The sequence below is a fragment of the Monodelphis domestica genome, chromosome 4 (assembly GCF_027887165.1).
Source record: "Monodelphis domestica isolate mMonDom1 chromosome 4, mMonDom1.pri, whole genome shotgun sequence".
Lineage (NCBI taxonomy): Eukaryota > Metazoa > Chordata > Mammalia > Didelphimorphia > Didelphidae > Monodelphis > Monodelphis domestica.
Genome location: NC_077230.1, coordinates 429,934,442 through 429,951,605, shown reverse-complemented (window position 1 = coordinate 429,951,605; position 17,164 = coordinate 429,934,442). Strand labels below are relative to the sequence as shown.

Below are 17,164 nucleotides of genomic sequence, written 5' to 3'. Positions count from 1 at the left end.
AACCCTTTGGTGAACGTCTGCCAACAGGACATTCCAAGAGGAAAGAAATCATGGAAGAGGAAAGCAGGTCCTTGAAGCCCCCGGGACGCTGTCGGGGATCCCCAGAATTCCCCCACGTTAAGGTTCCTGATGGAAGGAACGGCAAAGACGGGTCTCTTGAGTCGGAGAATCGGCAGCGGCAAGCAGGCCTTTGATCTGCATGAAGGTGCCAAAGCCTTTAGGAAGAAGGAACAAGAGAATTCACACTGGAGAGAGCCATTTGAATGGGGTAACTGTGGGAAGGGCTTCAACTGGAAGGAAAATCTTAGGGCCCATCACAAAGTGCAATTAAACCCTCCGTGTGGGTGTTCAAACGTCTAAATGAGAGCAGAAAGCAAGAAGCCTGCCAACGGCCCCCCTCAAACTGTAAACTCTCCTATCGGCTATTTGTACACGGGCTCATTGTGCATCCACGTGTGCGTCTACATTATCTGGATTGCTTTATTTTAAGGTTTGGTTTGGTTTCACACTGGAGTCATTTCCAGACAGACCCCTCCTACCTCTCCTTGGGAGTTTTCCTTTGTATAATAATGATTCGGGGGCCCACTGTCTGAAAAGCTGATGGACCATTTTTCACCGAGGCCCAGTGTTCTCCGTTACCCTGAGGATTGGGGGGTGTTCACTGGTTTGGGGGATCCAGGCACCCCTGTTCCATTTAAGTCCCGAACAAATTTGCTTTTACCAAGGAATCTTGAATTCCAAGGTATAGCAACGGTCTCCCCACCACCTGGGGAATCCAATCCCGTCTCCACTGTAGTCTATAAAGAAGAGGATGGTTAGGTTCCTGGTTTAGTGCAGGTCCTGCATAACTTTAGCTCCACCCGGTCCAAAGTGCCTCCCCACCCCAACCCCAGGCGCATCCCAGGACCCTGGCTCCTCAGGCCTTCCTCGCAGGACTGCTCACTGGCCTGGAATCCTGGGCTCTCAGGTCCCCTGGTTCAAGACCCTGAGTTGGAGACCTAGAAAAGACCAAAGGACAGAAGATCCACCCTAGCCTGCTTCTTAGAGCCAGAGGGCCCAAGAGAAGGAGGAATGGCCTCAGACCCTCCCTACCACCGTCCACTGCTTTGTGTCCCCGTTAGGGAGCAGTGGTCCTTTCACCCTTGGCCACTGCTGAAGGGAGAGGAAGCCTGTGACAGACAATTTCAACCCTGCCCCCACTAGAGAGAAGCCAGTGAAACATATCTAAGCCCAGCCCCTCCACCGCCCCCTGCCTCCCCATCTCTAGTGCTGCAATCCTGGGTGCTCCAGGCGCGGGCCAAACACCCCATCGATTGTGACTAAGAAGAGAATGATGGCTAAAAGAGAAGAGTACAGGGCCTGACACTGTCTGAAACACTCCCTGCCCTCAACCAGTCAGAGAAAGGAGGAAGGGCATTTCCTCATTGCTTCCCCGGGCTGAAGTTTAGGCATAATTACACATTTAGTTTTGCTGTAGGCTTCAGAGGTGAACCCCTGGGGCTCGGGATGGAGACCTTTTGCAAGAATGCAAGACTCCGAAACTTGGCTTAAAAATAAAGAGAAATTTATTTATTTGGAAAGTCATGTTGAATCTGACCAGGAGGCAGCATAGGTGGAAGCCTGCCTCCTAGGTAGAACAGCATGGCTAGAAGAGCTGCTCCTCAGGAGGACAGCAAGACAGCACCAGTGGCACAACATGGAGGGTGGCTCCCAGAATGCCTCCATTCTGGAGTTTTTATATTCTTTTACAGCAGTGAAGACATGACTCTGGGGCAAGGGGTTGGGGAGGAGGTTTGCCTGAAGGCATGGGGTGGTTCTCCTGATTTGGAGGACAGATGGATGAAGTGAGTCTTTATTCATCTCCAATCAATGGGACAATCAAAGGAGGAGAATCCTCCCAGGGTCAGATGTTTGGGGTTGGGAGTCAGAAGGTGTAAGGGAGAAAAGGAACCCCCCCATAAGAGTCTGCCTGAGTTTCTGGGGGTGCAGTGCCCATGCCATCTCCCCCCTCTCCAAATAGCTAAGGGAATAGAAGTGATGGTCTCAGATTTCTGTAGCTTCTTCAGAGCGGAGAATGGTTGTAGAGCTGTCCCTGTCTGTTGTCAGGAGAGAGAGGTATTGGCTGTAGGCAATGTCCAGGGGTTCAGGCTGGGAAGGTTGCAGGGTTGCAATGGCATCCCAGTGACTCCAATGGGAGCTTTCACCCTAGAAGCAACTAGAGAAGTGACAAGGTTACAAATCAGAATTATTTGTCCAGCTGGCTTGACATGCATGATTAAAAACCAGGAAAAGACAGAAAGTATAAGAAAAAGGATAGTCATGGCTAGAGCAAGAAAGGTTTAAAATAACAAGGGGGACAGGGATGAATCGAATGACTGAATGGAGCCCCTCCCATCAAGGGGTTAGCTGGTTTGATCCACTCCACATTTTCAGGTATAACAAATCTCCTGTTAAGACTGGGTGGAGGGATTCCTCCTTCCATCTGGCACCCAACATTTTTGGCTACCCAAAAGATGAGTACACAGCTTCTCAAGTAAGGAGTCGTCTTTCTTGGACTCCTGAAACCCCCATCTTTTGGGTGACATCTTTGAGACCTTTCATGCTCTCTCTCCCATCGGCCCCCAGATGTCAGTCTAGTTTGGCCACTGATCTGGGGCTATCGGCTCCTATTTTTCATACTAGAAGATGTTCTGGTAAAGGGGAGACTCTTGCCTCACATGAGTGCTATAGGTTGGGCAACCTCTGTGGAAGCACAGTCGTTGACCCTTGGTGTGGAATCAGTCATTCTGCATCAGAATGGGACAGAGACAGACTGTACTCTGAGATTCCCCTTTGGGGTGTATACTTGAAAATTGGGGGAAATTGGATCTATACAACTTGAAAAAAAAAACTAATTTCTTTTTGTAATGTTAAATGGCCACATTATATCCTTGATAAGCAAGAGGCATGGCCTATCCATGGCACCCTAAATTTTAATACAATCCAACAATTGGACTTGTTTTGCATGAGGAAAGGGAAAAGAACAGCACAACCCTATATTTCAGTATTTATTAAACTCAGTCTGAATCCTGAGCTTAGGAGGGGTTGCTGTATATACCTTACTGCACCCTTGCTGACCCCTACTGGGAAAAGCCCTCCAGAGGACATTTTGGATGATTCAGCACTCAATGGCAAATTTGTGGCCCAGAGGAGAGGGGAGATAAGAGCTCCCCCACCGGCTGAGGTCTGACCACAGCCTTCCTCTCTCCCAGTCTCCTTAGAACTAACATTCACTTCAGGATCTCCTCCTCCAGGTTCAACTGTTTCCTCTTCTCAACCCTCTGCTCCAAAACCCCCACCTTACTCTCCAGGCTCAGAACCTGAGACCATTCCCATCTCCCAAGCCACGCCCTACCATAATATCCTGTTGTACCCGCCACAGCCTGATAATGTGACCTCAACCATCCCCCAACCAAGCCCACTCCACACCCGGAGTGGACTGAGTTATGGTGACAGAGTCCATCTCCTCCCTATGAGAGAGGTGCCCTTGCCAGAGGGGCTGGCTCGGGTTCGTGTCCCTTTTTCTATGACAGATTTAGCCCAAATTAAGGAGAAATTAGGCCGCTATTCAGAGAATCACCCCAAATTCATTGATGGTTTTAAATCCCTCACCCTGCAGTTTGACCTGTCCTGGACAGATTTACACATTATCTCCACCTGTTGCACCCCAGATGAGAAAAAGAGGATCTGGGATTTGGCTGTAGAAATAGATGAGAAGGCTCAAGGCGGCACGTGGGCATTAGTCCCTGGCACTACCATTATCCCAGGGCAAGATCCCAGGTAGGACTATAGGAAGGAAAGACATAGACAGCATAGAGATCACATGGTTGACTGTCTCCTTGAGGCCATGCAGAAAGGGATGAGGAAGCAGTTTGCCCTCAGGGTTTTAGCCCAGTACTTAGGACCTGATCTAAGGCCCCTGGTTTACTCCTCAAAAAAATTAGATCCCATTAGCCAAGGGTGGCCATCATGCCTGAGATCAGTTTCTGCCACAGTCCAGATGCAGAAGAGGCATCTAAACTAACCCTGGACCAACCCCTAGAAATTCTGACACCCCCCCCCCCTCCTTGGTATTCTGGAGACTTCTGGTGAAGGCCACCGATGGCTTACTGAAGGCCACCTCACTAAATACCAAGCTCTTTTACCTGGCCTTACCCTAAAGGTAGGCAGGACCCTGACTCCAGCTACCCTCCCCCCTCTTCCAGGAGACCCCATCCTCCAGGACTGTGAGGAGTTGATAGACCACACCTTTTCCAGCTGACCAGACCTTAAAGATTCTCCTCTCCCTGAGGCAGGGATGGGCTGGTTCACAGATGGCTCCTCCTTTATGGAAAATGGGATGAGGAAAGCAGGTTACTCAGTATGTCACAGACAGCCATAAATCACCGTGGAGGGCACTAAGGTCTGGATTCCAACATAAGCCGAGGGAACCACAGGGCAGGCCTAGCCGCCAAGCCAAGAGAGCTGCACGAGTCACTTCCTTGACTGCTCTGGCCCTAACTCCATTTCCCCCTCATATACTAAGAAGGAAACTGAACAGGCAAAACTCCAGGGATTTACCCTTGAAGACAGCAGGTGGCGGCGTTCTCTGGACCACTGCTCCTCCCAAAGAACTTAATGTGGAAATTGGTTATGGGGCTCCATAACTCCACACATTTGGGCAGAGAAGCATTAACCGTTTTGATAGTCACTTTTCACAGGCAAAGGCATCTCTAAAACCATTCGGGAGGTCTGCAGATCCTGTGCCCTCTGTGCCCAAACTAACAGCATGGGAGCTCTTAGGCCACTTCCCCTCCTTAAACCCATCCAAAGGAGAAGGGAATCGCCAGGTGAGGATTGGCAGAGTTCACCCACTTGCCACCTTGAAAAAGGTACAAGATCCTTTTAGTCTTTGTCGACACCTTTACAGGTTGGCCCAAAATGTTCCTCTTGAAATCCGAGAAAGCAGAAGATGTCACAAAGCCTTACTTAATTGAAATCATTCCAAGATTTGGCCTTCTGAAAATGCTCCAGAGCAATAATTGTCCTCCCTTAATTTCACAAATCACACAGATGTTTTCCAAGGCATTGGGCATCACTTGTCATTTACACTCAGCCTGGCATGCCCAATCTTCAGGAAAAGAAGAATGTATGAATCGACTCCTAAAAAGAGCCCTCGCCAAACTCTGTGAGGAGATACAGATTGACTGGGCCCAAGTTCTCCCAATTGCCCTAACCAGAATCAGGGTGGCTCCTCAGGCAGATTCAGGGCTGAGCCCATTTGAACTGTTGTATGGGAGACCTTTTCTAACCTCTGATGTTCTTTTAGATACAGAATCCACAGCCTTGTTGGGTTTTCTAAGCAACTTGGCCCAATCCACCAGGTTTTGAGAGAATGCCCTAATCCTATCCTTCCCAAGCCCCCAAGAGAGGATAAGGAGGAATCCCTCCACTCAGCCCAAACAGGAGATTTGGTTTACCTGAAAGTGTGGAGTGGATCAAACCAGCTAACCCCTTGATGGGAGGGGCCCCATTCAGTCATTCTATCCACCCCCTTCCTCCTTGTTAATTTAAACCTTTCTTGCTCTAGCCATGACTATCCTTTTTCTTATACTTTCTGTCTTTTCCTGGTTTTTAATCATGCATGTCAAGCCAGCTGGACATATAATTCTGATTTGTAACCTTGTCACTTCTCTAGTTGCTTCTAGGGTGAAAGCTCCCATTGGAGTCACTGGGATGCCATTGCAACCCTGCAACCTTCCCAGCCTGAACCCCTGGACATTGCCTACAGCCAATACCTCTCTCTCCTGACAACAGACAGGGACAGCTCTACAACCATTCTCAGCTCTGAAGAAGCTACAAAAAACTGAGACCTTCACCCTTTCCCCTAGATATTTGGAGAGGGGGGAGATGGCATGAGTATTGTACCCCCAGAAGCTCAGTCATGCTTATCAGGGAAATTCCTTTTCTCCCTTACACCCTCTGACTCCCAACCCCAAACATCTGACCCTGGGAGGATTCTCCTCCTTTGATTGTCCCATTGATTTGAGATGGACAAAGACACACCTCATCTGTCTATACTCTAAATCAGGAGAACCACCCCATGCCTTTGGGAAACCTCCTCCCCAACCCCTTGCTCAGGGTCACCTCCTCACTGCTGTAGAAGAATATAAAACCCCAGAACTGAAGCATTCTGGGAGCCACTTCCACATGGTGCCACTCATGCTGTCTTGCTGCTTTAAGCTAAGTTTCAGAGTCAAGGTCTCCTTCCCGAACCCCAGGGGTGCATCTCTGCACCCCACAAGTTTCACCAGTGACTGTTGATTTATTTTACATTCGTGCTGTTTTCCTGGTCCCCTTACTGTGTTCTTCATTTGGGGAGCTTCTTCTCTCAGAGCTTGTCCTCCTCATTCTTCCTGTGCTAATATATTCTGTTATGTGTATATTAGAATGTCATTCCTTTTCCCCAAAGCTTTCCTCCTACGAATCCTCCCCCTCCCCTTCTTCCCCAACCAGCAGAGCTCAGAGCCGCCCCGCCCTGTGTCTACTTGGTGGTGGCGGTCCAAACTAAGTAAGGAAACAGCCTTCTAGAGAGTAGAGGAGGCTGCCTCTCTCCTTTCCAGAGGATGCTCAGGGATGACTACATTTCCCAGAATCTTCGCGCTCCCCCTCGTGGCGTGTCAATTCGACTTGGGATCCTGGGAATTGTAGTTTTGTGGCTCCCTCTATGCGGGCGCAGTTTCCCCAGTGCCGCCCCAAAATGGGAGGGAGGGTATTTGCACACGCGCAGCTCGGGACGCTATGTGCGTCAGCCATAGAAGCCTCCGCAGACAATTGAATCGTTCCACCGAGAAGCTCGTGCAGCGCCTAGGGGGCGCATGGCCCAATGGCCCCTCAAGTCCAAGGTCCCGAGGCCTTCTGGGAACGGTAGTTTACAGTGTCCGGGCGCGCAGGCGCAATTCTCACGGTTTCTGCTTTGCTTCAATGGTTCTCGGCCGGAGTGAGTGCGCATGCGCCTTAGGGAGCGACTCCTGAGTAAATTGGCAGGTGAGTGGGCGCAAGTGGGGCCTGACTCGCTCCCCTGCCCCCCACCCCACCCCGGGGCCAATGGGGGGGCCCAGGCGGGACCAGCCGGTGCAGTGAGCCCTCCAGAGGTGCCCAGGCAGGGAAACTGAGGCTCAGACAACCCCTCCATTGTGTGCCCCTTGAGTCCAGCGAAGTCCGAGCGGACCTTCGCCCACACGGGTCTTCCTGCTTCCCTGCCTTCTCTTGGCATACTTGGAGCATTCTCATTGGCCGCCTGCCGGGAGCCCCTCCAATAGCCTCAGAGCCCCCCCCTTTTATCTCGTCACGCGGAATTCCGGGGGCCTCAGCCACGGGGACTGGGTGATCCCGAGAGCCCAGCACCGGCGCTTCTCTAGTAGGTGGAGGCTGTGGCTGGGCTGTCCTCGGGAGGTCTACAGGCCCTCCTTTGGGCCTGTGCGAGGCTCCCTTTCATCCTGGCGGTCCGGTCTTAGCCCCTCCCCCCCAGTGGGTGTGTCCCTCCCTCTGTCTGACCTCAGCTTCCAGGAGGAACAGCGTGCCGGCTGGGAAAGGGGAAGCTCCCTGGTTTCCTTTCATGCCTGTGGCTGGGTCAAAGCCCTTAAGGTCTAACCCACGCCCCGCTTCCCCCAGTTCCCCCCCCCCCCCCCGCGGTAACCTACCCGTTCTTTCCCTCCCCAACCTACAAGACATGGGTCTCCCGCCCCTGCAGTGGGGCCACTCTGCGGCGTCCCGGCTGGGAAGCCTCCTAATATTTCTCCCAGCTCGGTCCTGGCCCGGTTCTTGTGGCTGGTTGGCACCTGGCCTGCCTTTGGGGCTTCATGGGGGCAGAAAGTGCCGCTGGGCTCTGGGTTCTTCCTCTGCCTCAGGGCGGCCCTGGGTCAGGGAGGTTGGTGACCCGCCCACCGCCAGGCCTGTGGGATGAGGCGGAACCGAGCTGCTCCCAGGAGCTCTTCTCTTCTTGGCTCTTTCTCTTCTCTTCCCTTTTTCTCTTCTTTTTCTTCTCTTCTCGGCCTTTTCTCCTTTGAGCCTGGACCATTGCCTGCTGGGGTGGGCGCGGCTCCTGTTCTATGCATTTGGGAGGAAGCCTGGAGGCGGAGCCCTTGCTCTCTTCTGTTTGCTCATTTTGACTCTCTGCTGGCCCTGTGCCATCACCGTGTCCCCAGCATCCCCTCCAATCCGGGCTCTTCTGTTCTGCCAAGAACTTTTCCAGCGCTATGGATCCGTGGGGAGCAGGAGTTCCCCAGCCCACCCCTCCTTTCACATCTGGTTTTTTGGAGCTCTTAGGCAGGGCTTAGTAAACTATGGCCTGGGCCAGTTTTTGTACTGCCCCAACTATTTGGAAATATGAAGATGGGGGCGGCTAGGTGACCCAGTGGATGGAGTCAGGAGGACGTGGGTTCAGGTCTGGCCTCAGACACTTTCTAGCTATGTGATCCTAGGCAGGTCATTTACCCCACCCACCTATCCCTTGTCCTTCTGTTTTACTAAGATGGAAAGTAAGGGTTTAACAAAGAAGACTATAAACATAAAAACAATTTTTACCTTGAGGACAGTTCATAGCCTTTGCCGCTGTAGTTTGCCAACCCCTCTCTTGTTTTAAATCCTTGCCTTCTGTCTTAGAATCAATACTGCCTATCAGTTCCAAGGCAAAAGAACAGTAAGGACTAGACATTAGGGATTAAGTGACTTGCCCAGGGTCACACAGCTAGGAAATGACTGAAGTCACATTTGAACCCAGGACCTCCTCTCTGTAGGCTTAACTCTATCCATGGGCCATTCCCATCATCATCTTCCCCCATCCAACCCCTCTTTTCTTGTTTTTTTTTTTTTAACATTTTATTTGATCATTTTTAAACGTTATTCATTAGAAACAAAGATCACCTTTTTTTCCCCACCCCTCCCATTGGTGATATGTGATTCCTCTGGGTGTTACATGGGTCCTCAACCTGAGCCCCTTTCCATGCTATTGGTTTCCATAGTAAGGTGTTCATTCAGAGTCTCTCCTCAATCATATCCCCTCCATACCTGTAGTCAAGCTGTTGTCCTTCCTCCGTGTTTTTACTCCCACAGTTTGTCCTCTGCTTGTGGATGGTGTTTTTTCTCCTAGATCCCTGCAGATTGTTCAGGGACATTGCATTAACACTAATGGAGAAGTCCATTACGTTCGATTATACCACAGTGTATTAGTCTCTGTGTACAATGTTCTCCTGGTTCTGCTCCTCTCGCTCTGCATCACTTCCTGGAGGTTGTTCCAGTCTCCATGGAATTCCTCCACTTTATTATTCCTTTTAGCACAGTAGTATTCCATCACCAACATATACCACAATGTGTTCAGCCATTCCCCAATTGAAGGGCATCCCCTCGTTTTCCAATTTTTGGCCACCACAAAGGGCGCAGCTATGAATATTTTTGTACAAGGTTTTTTTCCTTATTATCTCTTTGGGGTACATACCCAGCAGTATTATGGCTAGATCAAATAGTCCTTTAGCACCCTTTGGGCATAGTTCTAAATTGCCCTCCAGAATCAACCCCTCTTTTCGAGAATAGTGCCTTTGCCACACGAGTTATCTTCAGAAATTGAGAAACCATCTGCCAAGCTCCCTGTACAGAGATAGCCCCAGTACCTAAGCCAGGGGACAAAGCACCGACCAATATCATTAATGGATATTGATTAAAATACTAATGCTGACGTCCTGGCAAAAAGCCAGGTCATTTATATAAGAATATTCCTTATGACTTTGGCTTTATGTTATGGTTGCAAAGATGGGTCAACATTAGAAACCAACAGGATCATATTAAAAACAAAAACATCCCAAAGCACGGGGTTATCTCAGTAAATGCAGAAAAGCCTTTGGTCAAGCGCATTACTCATGCTCAAGAAAAAAAACAAAACCCAATAGAGTATAGGCATAAGGCATTCACAGGAGATGGGGATTTAATCTGACAAAATCTTTCCAAAGAGCAAGGGGGAACATTCTGGAAGCTTTCCTAGGGGGCAATGGCACAGCCTCCTTTACATAGAGGACCAGTGAGGATGCAGGGTGACGTCCTGACACCCATGTGAATTGGATTTCAGGGAGACGGATTTGCGCAAAGTTGTCCACTTCAAGCTCTCTTCCAGAGTCCCTGAAGTCCAGTGGCAAGTCAAAAGTCAGAGCATCTGGACATGGCCCAGAATACAGGGATCTGACCAAGCTCTGGGCCCTCCACAGCCCTGGCTCAGCTGCCTTCACAGTTGCCACAAATTGTCCTCATCTGCCCATTCCCTGGGGAAGGAAGGCCTCATGTGCTTGGGGTAGACACTCCCTAACTCACTACTGGGCTTGGGGGCCATTGGTTTCCCTCAACCTGACTGAGCCTGTCTGCCAAGACCATTTTCCTGGGGTGCCCCCTGAGAGTTGGGTGAAAGGTGGGCACCAAAGGTTTGGATAAGCCCCACTAGGGTGCTAATTCTCCCCGAACACCCCATAAACCCCAGCTTTCCCTCTAACTGAGGGGTAAATCAAGGGTGCCCCCTTCCCTGTTATTATATACAGAGATAATAGCAGTCTCAATAGAATAAGAGAGAAATTAATGGCATACAGAGAAAAACTCTCTTGGTTGCTGACCTCATGGTTTACTTAGAAGATTGACAAAGAAATGTAGATGCTAACTAAATGACCTGCTATAGAATAAACCCCTAGAAAACCAACAGCTTCTCTATGGAATAATACAGTCCATAAGGCACAACCAAAAGGTAGTCCTAATCCAAGTGACCAAGAAGACGTGAAATAGCCAGTCACATCCCTGGGACTACGTCCAGACAAGACGGCCAAGGGCCCCTTCAAGAACTAAAGAGCACCTGAAATAGCTAGAAGAATGTTCAGTGGCTGTGTATGGGCCACACTGATATGGAAAGGAGCAACACTATCAAAGTTTATGTCTGGTCTCATACTGCCAAAGAGCCACTTCCCATAGCTACACAGAATAACAACATGCACAGAAGACCTAGACTAAGAAAGGAAATAATGAAAAGAAGCACAAAGGAGTCTGAGATCTCTAACTATACAGAAGCACTAATCAAAACCATTTTGTACTGGTTAAAAATAGGAGACTCTATGGTGGGAACAGACTAGATAAGGATGAATCAGAAATAATTTTACTCAGCCCAGTGTTCAGTAAAATCTAAAATGTTTTACCTAGGAAAGAACTCCCTAACCATGAAAAAATTAGAGGAGAAAGGCGATCATATACTGTTTACAGAAGGAGCTCAAAGATAAATTCTTAAGCAAACAAGGGACAGAATTAATAATAATAAATAAAATAGATCATTATGATTATATGAAATCAAAAGGCTTTTATATAAAATGATCTCATCTAGGATAATGGAAGAAGTTACGTAAGAAGAGAAAACTTTTTTTTTTTAAATCAAATATGTCTAATGAGGATCTGCTATCCAAGATATATAGAGAATAGAAAAGAACATGACTGAACAGTTCTTAAAAGAATTGCAAGGGATTACCAGCAAAATGAAAGAATACTCCAAATCAATAACAAGAAGGATGCAAATCAAAACACCTCACACTACAAACTGGCAAAGATGACAAAAGATGGGAATAGGTAAGACTGGAGGAGTAAGGCAGACACACTAATACATTGTTGGTGGAGCTGCGAATTGTTAAAACCATTCTGAATTTGGAATGATGGGGAAGGGGGGATGGCCAAAATGCCCAAGTTCTTTGACCTCAAAACTTCATTGTTAAGACACATGTCTGAAGGAGGTTACTAGTAAAAAATAATTGACAATTCAGTGAGCCAGTGTGAGTTCTGGCAGTCTTAGCCTTGTGTGCACTGAAGGTTCTCATTGGATTCTTCAGTGTCTCCTGGCTCTTTGGATTTTGGCTTCCTAATTTGGACTTTGGATTCCAGTGAGATTCGCTTTTGGATTAGCATTTGCAGTCTGGAGACAGGGTTGAATTTAGGGTGTTTTGTAGGTAGTATAAGGACTTAAATTTATGGTTTAACTAAATATATATGAGAATTCTAAGATAATACTGTGGTTGATGATTTTAAAATATTATAGCTCAAGTCAAAATGATTTTTAGAAGCTTTATTTACAAAGAGATTAAGAGTGAAAGTAGAGAAATGTAAGAAGAGAGTAGAGAAAATGTCTAGCCTATCACACTCAATGTTGCTCTGCTGTCTGGAGCAACCAAGGCAGGGCTTGTTAACCCTCAGTGAGAGAACCCTGTGGTGTTTTAAACAAGGGTTCTACCCACACAGCCTGCTCCAAGAAAGGGAGGCCTCTCTGGAACCAATCTCTCCAGAAGCTAGGAAGGGAAGGCCAGCTACTCACTCACCAGGAAAAGATCCAAGAGAAGTCCTCCCAGAAACAGTCCAAGAGCCAAAGTCCCAGTCAAAACTTGGAGAAGTCGCAAAGCCAGGCTCCGAGGTCAAAGCCAAGGTCCAAGTCCAAAGCCACTTCCAAGAGACAAGTCACAAGTCGAAACTCCTTAGACAAGAAGTTCAGGACTTTTTATAGTCCCTTTCCCACATCACTTTCTGTCCCTTCCCCTCTTCACAGGGGCCAATCACAGCTTCCAAATTGCTTAACACTGCCCAGGGGGGCAGTATCTGTGGGATCCACCTCTCATTCTCTGAAGGTATAAACTCTTATCAAAGGATTCACAAGTTTCTGACTGATTAGGTTAAAAGGGTGGAGCTCTCCAAGTAAGTGGCTGTGAACTTCCTTAGTATTAAGTAAGGGTGTTTTAAATTTTTTGGTTGATTAATTCAAAATAGAATAAAGAATTCCCTTTCACATTAGGAAGTACTTTGTTTCTTTATATTTTTCCACTTTCACTCTTTCCACTTCTTTGTAAATAAAGCTGCTAAGTCATTTTGACAATATTACTTTAGAATTCTCATATTTAGCATAAAACCTAAATTTAAATTCTCATAATAGAAAAGCAAAGGTACCAGTAAGAATCTATTTTAAAAGAATGCTTCTACTCATGAATGTAAAAGGAATTTCCGGGGGCAGCTGGGTTGCTCAGTGGATTGAGAGCCAGGCCTAGAGACGGGAGGTCTTAGGTTCAAATCTAGCCTCAGCCACTTCCCAGCTGTGTGACCCTGGGCAAGTCACTTGACCCCCATTGCCTAGCCCTTACCACTCTTCTGCCTTGGAGCCAATACACAGTATTTACTCCAAGATGGAAAGTAAGGGTTTAAAAAAAAAAAGGAATTTCCTTAAAGACGGCAGTTTATTGACTTGCCCAGACTCATACAGATAAGTATTTGTGACCTAATTTGAACTCAAGTCTTCTTGCTGTCTACTCTGGCACTGTACCATATCCATCTCCCTACCTCCTGGTTTAAGTATCCAGGCTACCTTTGTCTTGGAGAAGGACTCTGGTAGGGGTCATCTCTGCCTAGTTTTGCATACAAGTTACACAAAATTGGAGCCAATTGGTTTTTTAAATGGTAGAATCTACTTGGAAATTCAGCTAGGGCTGGGGAGTTTTTCTTTGGAAGCTCATTGATGGCTTGTACCTTTTTTTTCCCTCTCAGATTGGATTCCTTTAGTTCTCTAATTTTTGTTCTAACCCTTGGTATTAGATATTTTTGTAAACAGTCACGTATTTTATTTAAGGAACTGCTAGGTGGCACAGGAGGCAGAGTGACCAGGAGTCAGGAAAACTCATCTTCATGAGTTCAAATCTGGCCTCAATTTGCTAGTTGTGTGACCCTTGGCAAGTCACTTCACTCTATTTGCCTCAGTAAATCAACAGTAGAAGGAAATAGCAAATCATTCCAGTATCTTTGCCAAGAAAACACCAAATGGGATCCCAAAGAGTCAAATATGACTGAAAGAACTGAACAACAAAATTTTATTTATTAGTTTTGTTGGCATATCACGGGGCAAAGTATTTTTTTCCTAATGATTTCTTTAATTTCCTCATCTTCTATGAATTCCCTTTTTTCAGTTTTGATTTTTGACAGTTTGGGTTTCTTCTCTATTTTGAAGTTAGCTAAAATTTTGTCTTTGGTGCTTTTTGTAGCTTAGTTGTTTTTTTGTTTTGTTTTGTTTTGTTTTGAAGCTGTACGTACAATTCACTGATCTGTCTTTTCTCTCTCTCTCTCTTTTTTAAACCCTTACCTTCCATCTTGGAGTCAATACTGTGTATTGGCTCCAAGGCAGAAGAGTGGTAAGAGCTAGGCAATGGGGGTCAAGTGACTTGCCCAGGGTCACACAGCTGGGAAGTGTCTGAAGCCATATTTGGACCTAGGACCCCCCATCTCTAGGGCTGACTCTCCATCCACTGAGCCACCCAGCTGCGCCCTCTTTTGTTCTTTTTGGTATTTTCAAAATATAAATGTTCCTCTAAGGAATGATCTGGTAGCGTCCCAAAAGTTTGTGTTACCTCATTATTTTCATTGAAGATGTCTATTATTGCCATGGTTTGTTCTTTAACCCACCATTTCTTTAAATTTCTTTGACCTGCCAGTTCCTTATTTAGCATCCATTTAAGTTTTATTCCTTTCTTTAACAGAATTTTATTCATTGTAGTTTTATGGTGTCCCAGTCTAAAATATGTTTAATATTTCTCCTTTTCTGCACTTATTGCATTTTTCTTCCTAGAACATGGTCAGTTTTTGTAATGATGCTTGAACAGCTGAGGAGTATGTATGCACTTTCTTATTCTCATTTGGTAATTGTAAGAGCTTTTATATCTACCTTTTCCAACAGATATTCTCGGATCTCCCTTTCTTGTTTACCGTTTTGTTAACTGTCTCTAGTTTTGAAAGTGATATGTTAAGTACCCCAGCCATTATAATGTTGCTATGTATTCATGGTCTATTTCTCATTGAATTTAATATATTTCTACACCAAAACCATTTGTGTGTTCAGGTCATCTTTAAGTAAGAATAACGTCCATGAGAAACGTTCTACACTTACCCCATTTTTTACATTTGTATATTCTTGTCATTTTGTGATCTCCATTGTGACCGTGAAAAATGTGGTTTCAAGACTGTGAATTGCCAAAACTGAAAGTTTCAGCCAAACTGTAAAGATAATTTTAGTGTCTTGATTTTATATTAAAAATCAGTGGTCGCCATGGGAAAATTCCCAAATATGAAAATACCCAAGTCAGCTGGATTTGTATGGAGATTTTAATTAATACAAATGAAGGAATTAAGGGAAGGGAGAGAGACAGAGTAAGAGGAAATAGTAGGAAAGGGCCTAGGCCAAATGGCCTGAGCCTTAAGAGACTAGTCAGTCTTTTCTCTACTCACCACAAGATTTGTCCCAAGCAAAACTCCAGCTAAGTTCAGAGAGCCAGCTCCTCCACACTAACTCCAAAACTCCCACCCCTCTGAACTCCCCCTAAGTTCAGAGAGCCAACTCCTTTTAAAGAGAAATTTCTCTTATGTAACCTCCCCTAAATTTTCACATCTACCAATCACAGTAGACATTTTCCCCAGGATTGACCATTCTTAGTTCACATTCTTCTTTTTTCACCTTCTCTGGGTAGACTAAAACTTCACACCTCTTTTGTTAAGCTTGCCTTTTGTAAGTTGCTTGACCTTTTAGTGATTGATTTAACCTTTATAGGTACTTAGCACCCTTTTGCAGTAGATCTAAAAATAGACCTAGCTTAAGGTTCTAGCTTTACTATAAGTATGAGTTAGGGACTTTTTCATTGTTCAGTAAGGAATTTTACAACTTTATCTTCCCCTAAGGTACTGTCTGAGCAGGGCAGAGTAATTTTAAAGTTCCCAATACATTCCTGATCAAGTACCTCCATTGTTTAAAATGGGGAATAGCTTAATCAAATCTTATGAAGTAGAGTCTGAGCAGTTTTTAAGATTCACAATCCCCCCTGATGATCATTGGGAGACTAGTATCCCCATTGATCATTTAACCTAATCATCTTGTAGTCCTAAATGCACTTCAAACTACAGATTTATACAATATTCAATTTCTAAGAAGAAATTATACAGTTAGGGGGGAAAAGAAAAGAAAGAAAGCAAAACCAATGTTTTGCTAGGCGCATTGACAGCCAAATTAGGGGCAGTCCCCTTGGCATAAAAGTATACATTTACAATAAATGTTCAATCAAACTTCAGTTCAATCAACCACACCCAAAGTTCATTCTTGATCTTCTTGATGAGTGTAGGTTTTCTGGCATCTTTCTGCAACAGTTCATTCTCTGGATATTCTCTGGATTTAGGAGTCATCAAGCTTCTTCCTTGAAGATCTTTCTCAAACAAAAAAGTCAAAAATCTTGGATTTTTATTAAAATACAATCTCAAACAAAAAAAAATATTGGATTTTAAATTAAAATGCAATCCCCCCTGAAGTAGGTGTTAAAAAACATCCAGTTCAGCTCAGGATGCAATGTTGAGTTATGGGGTTGCATAAGTTAATTATCAAAAGAAGAGAAAAACAACAAAAAACATAAGGAAAAAATTCAAAATAGGCCCTTGTATAAGTCAAATTTAAAGTAATTTCTATCCCACAAGTCTATAGGACAGAATGCAGTAATATTTCACCTACCCATTTGCAGCCAAGACTACAGGAAGTTGCCATAATATAAGAAGGAAAGGAACTAGAATTCTATTTTAATAGGGAAGCATCATTCCCTCTTCTCCTTTTTGACATTCTCAGGGATATAGGGAGCCAGCATGATAGTCAAACTTTGTACTTGTATGAGTAGTTCACAAAGAATATAGATACAAGGAAGTCCTACGACTTAACATATGTCAAGCGTCGCAACCTCGAGTCTCACACTAATTTCGACTCCTTTCATATTGGCATAGAAGGTCATCAATCCCACATGGATTGGTTTCATTTTGACCTGTGTGCTCTTTTTGGCACTTTTCAGGTTAAGTCTGTGCTCCTTGTTTTTATCCCATTTTCTAGAATCAGACACAATCATTAATAATAGTCTCATAATATTTTATCAATTAATGGCAGGTTCCCACAGTTTTAAAGCTTTTGGGTATTCCTTGACATTATAGTATTGATAATATAGATATTATATATATTATATTATATATAATATAGATATTATAGATATTATATATATATTATATATATAATAAATATAGATATTAT

General features: G+C 45.4%; 1 protein-coding gene and 1 long non-coding RNA gene across 7 annotated transcripts in view; one reads left to right on the top strand and one right to left on the bottom strand.

Annotated features, from left to right (window-relative positions):
* Positions 1 to 1,542: 1,542 nt before the first annotated feature.
* LOC130458781 (uncharacterized) lies at positions 1,543 to 8,472 on the bottom strand. The gene is made up of 2 exons (XR_008918166.1): positions 7,746 to 8,472; positions 1,543 to 2,215 (listed from the first exon to the last, which is right to left on the bottom strand). It is a non-coding gene; the product is annotated as an uncharacterized LOC130458781 (long non-coding RNA).
* The window catches only part of LOC100617493 (zinc finger protein 420-like), a 31,026-nt gene continuing 16,074 nt past the window's right edge, over positions 2,213 to 17,164 (top strand). For 3 of the 6 annotated variants that reach the window (XM_056825428.1, XM_056825420.1, XM_056825426.1), the window contains exon 1: positions 2,213 to 7,065. In XM_056825428.1, the coding sequence (XP_056681406.1) occupies positions 7,029 to 7,065 (37 nt within the window). In that variant the 5' untranslated portion in view covers positions 2,213 to 7,028. Of the gene's footprint in view, positions 7,439 to 17,164 lie in introns of all 6 variants that reach the window. The other 3 variants (XM_056825421.1, XM_056825424.1, XM_056825423.1) reach the window with 3 other exon arrangements.